The sequence below is a fragment of the Protopterus annectens genome, chromosome 8.part0, assembly GCF_019279795.1.
Source record: "Protopterus annectens isolate FY-2018-M chromosome 8.part0, PAN1.0, whole genome shotgun sequence".
Classification (NCBI taxonomy): domain Eukaryota; kingdom Metazoa; phylum Chordata; order Ceratodontiformes; family Protopteridae; genus Protopterus; species Protopterus annectens.
In genome coordinates, this window is record NC_056741.1 from 1145666976 (window position 1) to 1145679416 (window position 12441).

Sequence of the window (12441 nt, forward strand, 5' to 3'; positions counted from 1 at the left end):
TAGTGTCTTTTGCTGATTATTTTAAGTTATGCCTTTTCAATCTTGTAATTATTAAACCCCACCAAACAGAAATAAAGTCATTCAGGCAGTACAAACATTACAGTTGGGCCTGATAGAATCAGGATTTGCTTAGGGTCTTACAGTAGAATGCAGTCTGTAGGGCCAGAAGACATGTCAAGTGTCAACACCCTAAGTTTTGCCTTTTCATTCTCCTCATTAAATCACTGTCAATACCAGCACTTTATCCATCCAGCTGGTGCTGCATACTACTGCGTACCACATATAAATTCCACACTACCCAGAAAGGGAATCTAAAATCAGCTGCATAACCAAAAACATTTTCTTAACTCCTTTATTCATACCTGAACCTAACATCATTGGCTCTTCTCACATCTAGCCACTGGTACAATTTTACCTCAGGAAACTCTATGATGTACTTCACACTTGAAACAATTAATCCTTTACCTTAACATTTCAGATGGTCACAGAACAATGACAATGCCATTTCTGAAGACCTTTAATAGGTGAAAAGCAACACTGTTGCCTTCTGAGATTAAGGAACACTTGAAAATAATCTTAAAATTCAATACACCTTGACTTTTCCAAAATAGTCTACTGAATTAAGTCTCTAACTCACAAATAAAGATCTTTTAATTTGCAGTACAGGAACAACAAAAAATGTTTAGAATCGACAGTACGACATTCATAAACAGTAAACATTTACTGGAAGAAAAGGTGAGCAGCAGCTATATTGATATGCATTAAAACCAACAGTACTACTTCCCATACTAGGCACCTGAGTTAGACGCGTTATCCAAAGGTGTGCTACTAGAGTGACACACTTTGCCTGAAGGGTCTGAGCTACATTCTGCATGTGTTACTGGAGCTCTTGCCACAGAAGAACAAGAATGTTCTGTATCAGAAGTGGTGTCTTCTTTAAAAGACTCGACATTCTTAGAGTCTAACACTGAAACAGGCAGGGTCTCTTTCCCATAATTTCCCAGAAATGATAAAGTGCTGTTTGTTATAGGACTCTCACACCTGGATGACAATGTTCTTAAACTTTCCTTAGGTGGAACTGATGGAACAGAGTTATCACTAAATGTCTTGAGTATGGGATCCGTTTGATGGCTACTTCGGCAACGCTTTGAGGTATTGTTGCATGCACTGTTCCCGGATACCTTTGAAACCCATGGTTCTGAATGCTCCAAAGAAATTTCCTCTGGCTTACTGAAAGCTGCCAAGAAGTACTCTCCCTGAGACTGCTGAAAAGGCAATGTTGCGTTACTTGAATTAGACTTGGGAGGTGTACTAGGCCTAAATGTCCAGGGCTTCAGATCCTCTGTAGGTTTTGCTGTGCTCGAGTGGCTGTACATACTGGCAAGAAAAGGATCTTCTTTGGAATGTGCCAAGACGTTTATGCTATTTTTGATTACAGGACTTTGGGGTGTGTTTGGCCCTGGAGACCATGGTCTGGCATCTGTAAATGGTCCGATGATAGCATGACAAGGTGAATCTAAACCAGAGTCCTCCACATTTTCTGGAGATGAAGAAAAAGGTGATGGACTGGAATGCAGAACAGTTCTGTGTGTCACTACAAAGAAAACAGAACCAAGTAAAATTATCTGCATTTTACTGTAATAGAAGTAAAACTTTACATTACTACTACTACTTTACTACTACACACTTAGTTTGAAGTGGAGAAGTTTTCTAACAGCTTTAGGTCTGTATTCAACATTTACCATTAAGTCCAAGTCATACAATTTTATTACTAGAGTAAAGATGATATAAACTAATGTTCCACTCCATATACTGCTGCTGGAGATTAACTTGTTACTGAAGAAGCAAACCAAAACTGCATCAGAAAAGAGTTTCAGGAGTTACCAACTGTTAAGAAGAATAACAAAAAAAAAGCCATGAAGAAAAAAAGTGTCAGAGAGAGACAGATGAGAAAAGTAATATGTCTATATTCCACGGATGGTGGCAGATTACATCATACAAATCTTCAAGACAGAAAAAGTATGCAAAATGGCCTCACCTGAAAAATCTTGTTCAAAGGCAGACTCTAAAGGAGGCCCAAACAGTGGTTCTAAAGGCTGCAAATCAGTGCTTAATTCATTTGCGGTGCTAAAATTATCAAGAAAAATTTATCAGTGTAGGTGCACTGGAAAATGTCAAATGAGTACATTTACATACAATTAAAAACTCATAACCCAAATGCCAATCCCGTACAGCAGTGGTATCATAACCTAGATGCTATTCCAGTACAGCAACTACAACGAAGTATGACAATATGGGTGGTTCCCATGGATGAGCTTGCATTATCTAACATAGGCTATACACACTATAAGCATATTATGTTAATTTAAGCTGGCAATTCAGATGTAAAGACTTAACAGGAAGAACATTCAAAAATTAAGTTTTTGCTCTGTCACTATCTTGCTAACCATAAACAGTAGGTTGCTCTACGTAGATGAAGCTATCTGAAGTTTTCATTGCCCCACCCCCCCTCCACACACACACACACACACACACACACACACACACACACACACACACACACACACACACACACACACACACACACACACACACACACACCATCCATAACACTGCAAGGAATTCACTTCCGCACAGAGGTGAAAAGGTGTAGATTTCTAAATGCGAGATTGCATGTCAGCTGAAACAGGCAGTTGGAATGTACAATGAATAAGTAAACTAGGCTCTTAAATCTGTTAACTGGGGGTAATGGGCTGATCCAAAATTGACACACAGCCAACAGGTATGTTTTGAGGCTTGAACGAGGAGGTTACAAACCAAAAGAGTAATCAATGCAAAACTTTAAACTACCTGCAGTTGGTAAACAAAAGAACTATAGAAAATAAGTGACATAGTTAAGCACACAAGTAAGTAAAAGAAAGAGAGGCCCAAATAAGGGAACAAACCATAAATAATGCCACACAAACTCTACTATTTCTAGTGATTACAAAACTGTGACCATCCAACTACATCTAAGTAAAGCACTCAGTATGGTAAAATGGGCAATCCAAAGTATTTCAAAGGCAATTGACTCATGGGCCACACATTCTGTAAAAAATGTACAAATGCCTTCTTGGTGGAAACAGATGTACAAACATTCATGTCTAATCTTTGACATACCGCTTTGTAGTGACTGGATACCTCCCCACTTACTCATTCAGCTGCATTTAAAGTATCAACTGGTTGCACTTTGGGTCCTTGGATGCAGTCCTTGCACAATGGCTAAAAGGCCCAAACAAGAATATCTTCTTGATCTGCATCTAAACATGACCTGCAACAAGGCACACTTGATAATTGCTTCAGAATTCCAAACCTGAAAATTGTTTATTTATTTATTTATTTTACATTTGTTTACTGGAAAGGTCTAGCTGGGCAAATGCCCATTTTCAGTGGAGGCCCGGGGATAAATGCTCCATGTCATACAATGATAATTACAAAATCAACAAAACAGGCTAATATAGTTTGGTACATACATTGACTTATACATAAATAGCAATTCAGACAAATTATTCATTGAAAATCAACAATTGAAAAACTAAGTGAATATGAGTTATGTCAATATGAGTTTTTGTTGCTTTTACAGTAGTCTTAAAGCACACAAGTAGCATATACAATATAATACATACAGATAGAGTGTACATCATTCTTTTTGTGGAAGTACAATGTTTGAGGTTAGTTTAGCGAGTGACCATGTTAGGTTATACAAGGGTAAAGATAGTGAGGTTGGAGTTTAGGTGATGTTTAACCTGGGGGGCTGCAGGGGCAGAGCCAGGATTTTGATAGGTGAGTTATTAGGAATGATTTGAATTGTTTTGGTGAGGAACTTGAGGTAAGAGTAGTTAGTAGGGTGTTCCATAGTTTAGTAGTATAGTTGGAGAAAAGGCCTTCACCAGCTGAGTTCCTTGCTCTAGTAACCTGTAGTAAGTATTTATTATCAGAGCGGAGTGGTCTAGGAGCAGTGTATGGCTCATTTAGATGGCTGAGGGGTGAAGTTTTGGTTGGGTGGTGTAGAATTTGGTGGGCTAGGCTTAGCTGGTTAAAGTGAAGGAGATGTGGGAGTTCAAGCCAATCGAGCTGTTTTAGGGATTGGCAGTGATGTAATCTGTATGGTGATTTTGTGGCGAATTTGGATATTTTATTATAGCAGGCTTCTAATTTGTTAAGGCCTGATTTACGTAGGTTGATGAGGATGGGGGATGCGTATAGGAGTGTAGATAGCAGGTGTGTTCTGGCTATGGTGATTCTCATAGGTGGTGTTAGAAATTGGGCATTCGTGTATAGGAGGCCTAGTTTCTTGTGGACTTTTTTGATGGCTTGGTCTATATGGAGGTTGAATTTTAGATTGTTCTCAATTACTATCCCCAGTAGTTTGGTGTGGGTAGTTGGAGTAATGATGGTGTTATTTTTAGAGTAAATACTGAAGGTTGGGGGGGGTTGCAGTTCTACTGGGATAGAAAATTAGGATGTTAGTTTTGTTAGTTTTGTTGGTATTAAGTATCAGGTGTGAGTTGGTTAGCCATTTTTCTACTGAGAGGAAAGTGTCTTGGGTAAGGGTTTGGAGGGTTGTAAGGGATGGGGCTGCACAGATAAGGGTTGAATCATCTGCATATTGAATTAGGCTGGCTTTGGGGCTAGCAGTGTGTAGGTGGTTGGTAAAGAGTGAGAATAGGAGAGGTCCAAGGATGGAGCCTTGTGGGACCCGATTGTGACTGGGAGGGTGTGAGAGAGGGTTTGTTGCCATCGAACGGCTTGTTGCCCATCTGATAGGTCGCTTTGGAACCAGTTAAGAGTTGTGATATTAATGTTTAGGGAGGAAAGGATTTTAACGAGTTTAAAGGCTTTTGACAGGTTTAGGAATAAGACTGATACAAATAGGGAGTTATTTCTAAATTGGTTAACTTTGTTGGTAAAGGTTAGTAGGGCAGTTGTGCTACGTGCTGGACGAAAGCCGTGTTGGGTATTAGATAGTAGGTTATGTGAGGTGAGGTATTTCATGAGCTGTGTGTGTACTATTCTTTCTAGGATCTTGGATACGGGAGAGAGAATGGCAATGGGACGGTAGTTAGTAAGTTCGCAAGAGGTCCCCCCTTTGTGAAGGGGTATTATGTGGGATAATTTCCAGAGAGAGGGTACTTGTGATTCGGCTAAAGATCTGTTAATGAGTATTGCTATAGGATAGGAGATGGCATCTGCTGCAATTTTAAGATAGTCACTTGGAAGGTTGTCAGCGGCTAATGTAAGTTTTAGTTTTTTAAGGTGCTTTTTGATATAGCTGGTGGATACTGGGTGTAGTTTAAATTGGGTGGAGGTATCTTGTGGAGGTGAAACATTGTTTGATTCTGGGGAAGTATTTAAGTTAGTTTGTTTGTTGGCCAAGTTTAGAATGGTTTCAGTGAAGTTGTTGAATTGGGTAGCTATGCTATCAGTACTGGAAGTTGTTTTTGTAGTGGGAATAGAAATATTAACTGGTTGTAATAGGTTTTTAACTGCAGCCCAGAACTTTTGGGGATGTTTCTGGTGCTAATTCTGGATAATTGGGTAATAACTGGTTTTGTCTATTTTCACTTGTTTTTTGGCTTTGTTTCTAAGTTGTAGGTAGGTTTGTTTGGTGGTGTTGGATTTGTTTTTATGGTAGAGTGACCATGCTTTATCTCTGTCTTTCAGTAGGGATCTTGTTTCTTTGGTTAACCAGAGGGAGTAGTTGGCTTTGACTCTAACTTGTCTTGGTGGTGCATGGGTGTTAAGAATATCAAGAAAGGTTTTGTTGAAGGACAGTACTGCTTCATCTAGGGTTAGATGTTTGAGGTGTCCCCAGTGGCAGTTTTGTAGGGCAGTGATGAAGTTGTCAGGATTAAAATATTTTTTATTCTTGATTGTGCAGGAAGTGGTTTGTTGTACTGGGTGGATACGATCACGAAGGAGGAAAGTTGGACTGTGGTCACTCAGGTTATCAGGGAGATGGCCAGAGTGAGATGCAAAGTGGAGTGAGTTTACTAGAATCCAATCTAGTAAAGACATCTATTTGGTGACTTTGTCAGTTCTAGTGGGAGTTGTGATGGTTTGGGTGAACCCTTAAGGTTAATGTGAATAGTTGGGCTTTGTAAGGAGCATTGGAGCCAGTCAATATTGAAGTCTCCCATGATAATGGTTTCTTTGGGAAGGTGATTGGAGCATCAATGTAATAGATGTTTCAACACTAGAAGTGTTGTTACCAGGTGGTATGTATCCTCCTATAATGTTGAGGGGTTTGCTAGAGTTAATGTTTAATTTAGCTATAATTATCTCTGCATTATCTATGTGTGGGACTGAGGAGTTGTGGAGCTGTAGTGACAGGTGATCTTTGTATAACATTGCTATGCCTCCTCTTTTTTTGTTTGTTCTGTCTTTACGTAGGATGTTGTAGCCTGAGGGTGTGATGTCATTACTGTCAATGTGAGGTTTAAGCCAGGTTTCAGTTACTGTTACTATATCAGGGGAGTAGTGGGATAGCAAAGCATGTAGATTGTGAGTTTTTTTGGCAATGCTTCTTACGTTAATGTTGATCAGGGGAAGGGATGCTTTGACTGTTTCTAGGATGTTGTGCTTCCCCATGCAGGAAGGACAGTGGAAGGGAATACCACTGACAGCAGATGATTGTCCTGAAGATTAGCAGATGGAAGAGTACACTTGTGTTACACCATACTTAGAGGGGTTCTTCTACAGTGGACAGAATGCTTTTGTGGAACCTAAAACAGTGGTACTAAAAACAACTTTTTAATATAACATGAGGATTTCAAAGTAGTACAGCCCTCCAGAATGAAAGGACCCCTGCAGAGAAGATCCATGCACTAAACTATTTGGTAAAAATATGCATTGACAAGGCAAACCTGGCAGCATATACGTCAACAGTAAAAATAATAAAAATGAATCACACTTCAAAAATAGTAATTTCACCGGTGGAATGTTCCATCAATGCAACAGTCAAAAGCCTATTAGCCTTCTGGTTAAAAAATATATATGGTACTCTATCAGGAATGCGTTTACTGAATAGCTAAGAAATTCTCCACAAAGGCCATCTCAAATTGCCACAGGAAAAACGTTTAACAAGCTTCTACAACAATGCCAACTTCAAAATTACTTTGTCCCCACATTTACAATCTCTGAAAAATTCTAAAAATTCAAATATATTTTTATATGTCTAAATAAGGCATTTGTTTCAACACTTCTTATTTCAGCCATCCATCCCCCAACAACACAACCCCTTTTTCCCATTTTTGCACGTGAGGTCAGGGTGTCACTTCAACAGTGACAATCATCTACATCTAAGGCTTATACCGCCTAGTGGCTAGCCCTGCTGCAGTAGTTCTTCCACACTACATACTCATACCTGTGGCCAATTTAGTGTGTCCAATCCACCTACTGCATGTCTTTCCTCTATGGGAGGAAACCAGAGCACCTGGAGAAAACCCACACGAAGACAGGGAGAACACGCAGACTTCACACAGAAGGCACCTAAGCCAAGAATCAAACCGGGGAACTTCTTGCTGTGAAGTGACAACACTATGCTTTGTGCCACTGATCACATATTCTCTCCTGCAACTTTCTATTAAGACTTGCCACTATAGAATGCTGAATATTGTCTATTGTGTATTTAACTAAATGTGGCTCACTGTTTTGAATTGTTTTGTTATATAGAGATTATACGAGAATAGGAGGTGTGGGGACATAGTTGTTCAAACAGATAATATAGAATATTTGTGGATTAATAAACTAACAGCAGATTCAAGTCCAGGTCTGAAAGAGCTTAGCAGTATTCAACTTGTTCTGAAGTTAAGGCAGATAAAATTAAGGTGACCAATGAGTAACTGTATTTGAGGTCATGTGGTTTTGAAGGTTATATAAATCAGATAAAGGCTGTTATTTTCTCACCTGAAGAAGCACTGTTACAAAAGCTTTTTAATAATTTTTTTTCCTGTGGTGATTTGAGCTGGTGTTTTTAGAGTTTTGTTGCACCTTTTTCTGACTTGGCATGCCTTCATATGCTGGAGCTTTCCAGTGCGTTTGTTTAGCTAAGAAATTATGTTACTAGCAAAGGAAACTAACTGCTTTCTCACCCAGTTATATTCATAAACCTAACAGCATGTAAACTTATTGGTCAGAAAAAAGTGAATATGAAAATAAGTTTAGGAATGTAATATGATGATGATTTTGAATACTTGTCTGTTAAACACACTTTAATAATGCTGTGTTAGTTTTTTTTTTTAACAGATACAACAGATACTAAACGTACAAGTTTTCCAATTTTTTCAGAATTAAAAAAAAAATCCAAAAGATAAATGGATTAGCTGAGCAACAGTGCCAAATCTACTTTCAAGAAAAAAAAATTCCTTCACAGAAACAGAACTAGTCTTTATGGAAGACAAGTACGGTTGTTTGCAACAGTAGATATTTGAGAAATCGTCACTGCAACAGTAAATATTAACACAGAGGATTATGATCGGGTTCCGATCATAAGCTGTGTTTGAGAAATGGATGTCAAGAGGTTTGCCTCAGAGTGAAGCTCAAGAGGTGAATCTTTACATCTCTCTAGTGAACACATAATTTGAGAACTCAGATCATAATTCTTAATGACTGGCCATTAATATTCAAAAAACAGCATGCTGACTGGTTAGCCCAACCACAATGCCCATTGTAAATCCAGCATATACCAATAGAAAAAAAGTCCGGTCGCCCAGACTTCTACTAATATACGTTACAGAAACTCTACTTTTTTATTTTAAAAAATAAACAAACTTTCAAAAACTGGAGACTTCAAACTTTCTAATAATATGACCTTCCACGTTCAGTCCACTAACGGCACCATCATTGAGCCTGTCACCAATACCAAACTACTAGGTGTCACTATTGACCACAAGCTCAAATTTGACATGCACATCAGTCAAACCATAAAGACAGTAAACAAGAAACTTGGTTCCATGTACAGAATTAAGAACTTTCTTACTCCCAATACCAAACTAACCATTGCACGTACTCACCTTCTCTCCACCCTATTGTATGCCTCTCCGGTACTTTCCTTCCTCAAAAAAACCGAGCTTAACAAACTCTCTGTTGCTTATAACCATATTGCCAAATTTGTAACAGGAGAACCTTACCGTACTCGTCACTGCCTTAACCTAAGAAAACTTGACTGGTTAGAACTCCCCAATCTTCTCAAACTTAACCAACTTACTGAAGCACTTAAAATAATTAAGGAACCAGATAAAACCCCCTCACTGAACAAACTTTTGACCCCCTTCTCTAATCTAAATAGCCTTCGTTCTTCAAATAGTGTCCTGGTACAAACAACAAAATCTAATAATTCGGGTGGTGATGCTCTTTATGCCAATTCCATTGGAAAGCTATGGAATTCCCTCCCAAATAACCTAAGACTAGCTACCTCTCTCAGCCAATTCAAAATTAATCTCAACTTATTCTTTAACGCTCATTGGCTATGTTCTTGTACTAAACCGGACTAATCCTAAAGTCCCCTATCTCCCTCATGCCATTTCCTAATGGCCTCTCTCTCTTCTCATATTTCTCTAGATCCCTACAATTTGTATCTCCTCCTGTATATTGTTTTTAATGAATCCATATTTCTGTTAATTGCATATCATGGAATAGTCAATTTATTTGTATGTCTAATTTGTGTCTCTTACTAGTATGCTACTAAGAATTTATCTGTATGTAAGTCAATCTGTTGTTTTTTTTTTTATTGTGGAGCTTTTCTCCCCGGGCCTCTGCTGAAAATGGATATGTATCCAGTTGGACTAGCCCAGTAAACAAATGTAAAATAAAATAAATAATAAATAAATAAATGAGACAGACAGGATAGAGAAATATGCAAGGATAATCGGGTACGTTATGCAAAAACTAGAGAAACGTACCCGATTATCCTTATATTTTCTCTGTCCTGTCTCTCCCATACATTGAAAGTACCCTGATTAAATGTTTTTAATTGAAAAAAAAAAGGGAACGGAGATCTTCCTTCCTCCATTGCTTCCTTTACACAGCACTGATGTACTGTGTAAGCATGAGAACGAAAGTCCCATACACATGCTTAGTACATCAAGAAAGTCTCAGGACAATGGGGTAAAACACGGAAGAGCAGCACGGTGCTGTTATACAAGGACATTATTTAAGAAAAGTAAATCACTTTTTTCTTAAATAATGTTATTGTATAATAGCAATAACCCATGGCTGGGTGTGGGTAATGCTATTTTGCCCACAGCTGGCTTCATTCACGTGACCAAACCACACTAACCGTGGGCTAATCCAGCATTACCCACACCTAGCCGTGGGTTATTGCTACAGTATAGCATTACAAAAGAAAGTATGACTGTGAAGTATTCTACAACACTGAAAACTATTAAAACACTTATCACTACCAAAGAGACAGTGACTGGAAGTGAAATGTACCTCTGATCAACCAAGAGCCATAGCTCTCAACCTTCCATCTCCAAAATGAGGAACACTCGCCTTTATAGTGTAAAACAAATGGGTAACAACTTAAACTAGGAAGGTCATAGGATGGTTAAAATATGCTGGTTTTCCTTATAAAGAAGACCCTTTAATGAATTAATATGATTAATTTCTATTTGCCATGGATTTCACTTAAAAAAATTCCTAACACTGAATGTGTGACTCTTTCAATATGGAACTTCGAGGAACATGAACTTTTTAAGACCCCAAATGTAATGAAGTACACTTGAGAGGTATGCCAAGAGCTTTAAAAGATGTTAGGCACTTCACTTTGCCATACTTTTGGGGTAGTACAAATTGTATTTACAGCTTTCAAAGCTGTCATGTTTTCTGACACTGTTATGTGATTGCCACTTGTGCTGCAACATGAGACTAAAGCACAACTACTCAAAATATGTGTTAAAACCTGCTATGCACTTTTTAGACATCTTAAGAGTGCACAGCATAAGGGGATTATGAGTAGGTTTTCAATTGTAACCACGTTATGTATCTGAGGTATGGATGGCAAGCTCAAGAGGTGAATCGTGGCATCCATGTCTCAAAACATAACATGGTTAGAACTGGAGGACCTGGTCATAATACTCCCATGTCTTTTTCCCAATACTGGAGTGTAATCATGGCACTCCATGCACTACAAGTTTATCTTTATGTTGATTTGGAGCATATTCAGTGCAATCTATACACTACACTTGGGTTATGTTTCACCTTACCCTTGTCATTTACTGACTCAAAAGTCTCACAGCAGTGTCTTCTTCTTCATGGGTACCAATGGAGGTCTTAACTGGACTTGTGTACTTATCTAGCTGGCCAACAAGATCCCTTAGGATCTCTGAAAGGGAAGCGGGAATGCAGCAGACAAACAGCTCTTCTGCATATAACCAAAACTACTTGCAATTGTGCAAAAACAGTACTAAAATATTACACTTAAGTGCACTAATATTGTCTAAGGAATGACAAACGATGGCAAAACAAAATAGCAAAGTTTAAAGATTAAAACATTAAAATTAAATATAATAAGAGTAGGCAGGTTGAAGTCATTGTTAGTTAGTTACATTAGACCCAAACTTGAGTATGGGATAACAATATGGAAAGCCTAAAGGAAAACAACCATGAATAAACTGGAAAGAGTACAGCGGAAATATACCAAGGGCATCCATGGATGTGAAAATCATTATCATCATTATTATGAAAGACTAAAATATCTGAACTTGTACAGTGTCTCTTACAGATATTTAAGAGAAGATCTTATTCAGGTATATAAGGCATTTAGGGACAACTACCTCTGGGAATGCTTGGGGTTATCAAAAATACTAGGGAATCATCAGATAATCTATGTAGAAGATTCTACAGGAATGAGAAGTGTGCTAATTAGTTCTCTAACAGAGTAGCTGATGCTTGGAGCAGACTACCAAATTACATTAATGCAAGTACTAGCTTACATATTATTAAGGATAGCCTGGACATTTATTATGGGAACAAGTGTTTTGGTATATTGGCAAGCTAGAAGGGCATTAATGCCCGTGCTTGAAACATTTGTATGTATGTATGTATGTATGTAGGTAGTTAACAAATCCAGAGTAGTACTTACGGTAACCAAATGCCACACATCAAACAAGTACTTTTTACTATGTTAACCTATGTAGGAAAAGATCCTAAACAGGAATGACTGCTGAAAGGCTGCAAACTAATAATTATAACAAAGATTTGGTAGCACACTAATGTACACAGCAGATATCTGAATATATCTTAAATATAATAAAAATAACCCAAAATCCACTAAAACATTCTAAAAAAATTTACTAATAAAAATAAATATAAAACTGTTTCATGGAACAGTGTAATGTTTGTCAGAACAAAACATTCATAGATACATGCTTTTCCTATTTAATGGCTCCTGATGAAATT

At 38.0% G+C, this 12441-nt stretch overlaps 1 protein-coding gene across 1 annotated transcript in view; it reads right to left on the bottom strand.

Annotated features, from left to right (window-relative positions):
• The window catches only part of LOC122808415 (F-BAR domain only protein 1-like), a 2144012-nt gene that overhangs the window by 528452 nt on the left and 1603119 nt on the right, over positions 1-12441 (bottom strand). Inside the window, exons 17-18 of the mRNA XM_044079378.1 lie at positions 2039-2127; positions 797-1594 (exon numbers count right to left, since the gene is read on the bottom strand). Coding sequence (XP_043935313.1) covers positions 797-1594; positions 2039-2127 — 887 coding nt within the window. The remainder of the gene's footprint in view (positions 1-796; positions 1595-2038; positions 2128-12441) is intronic.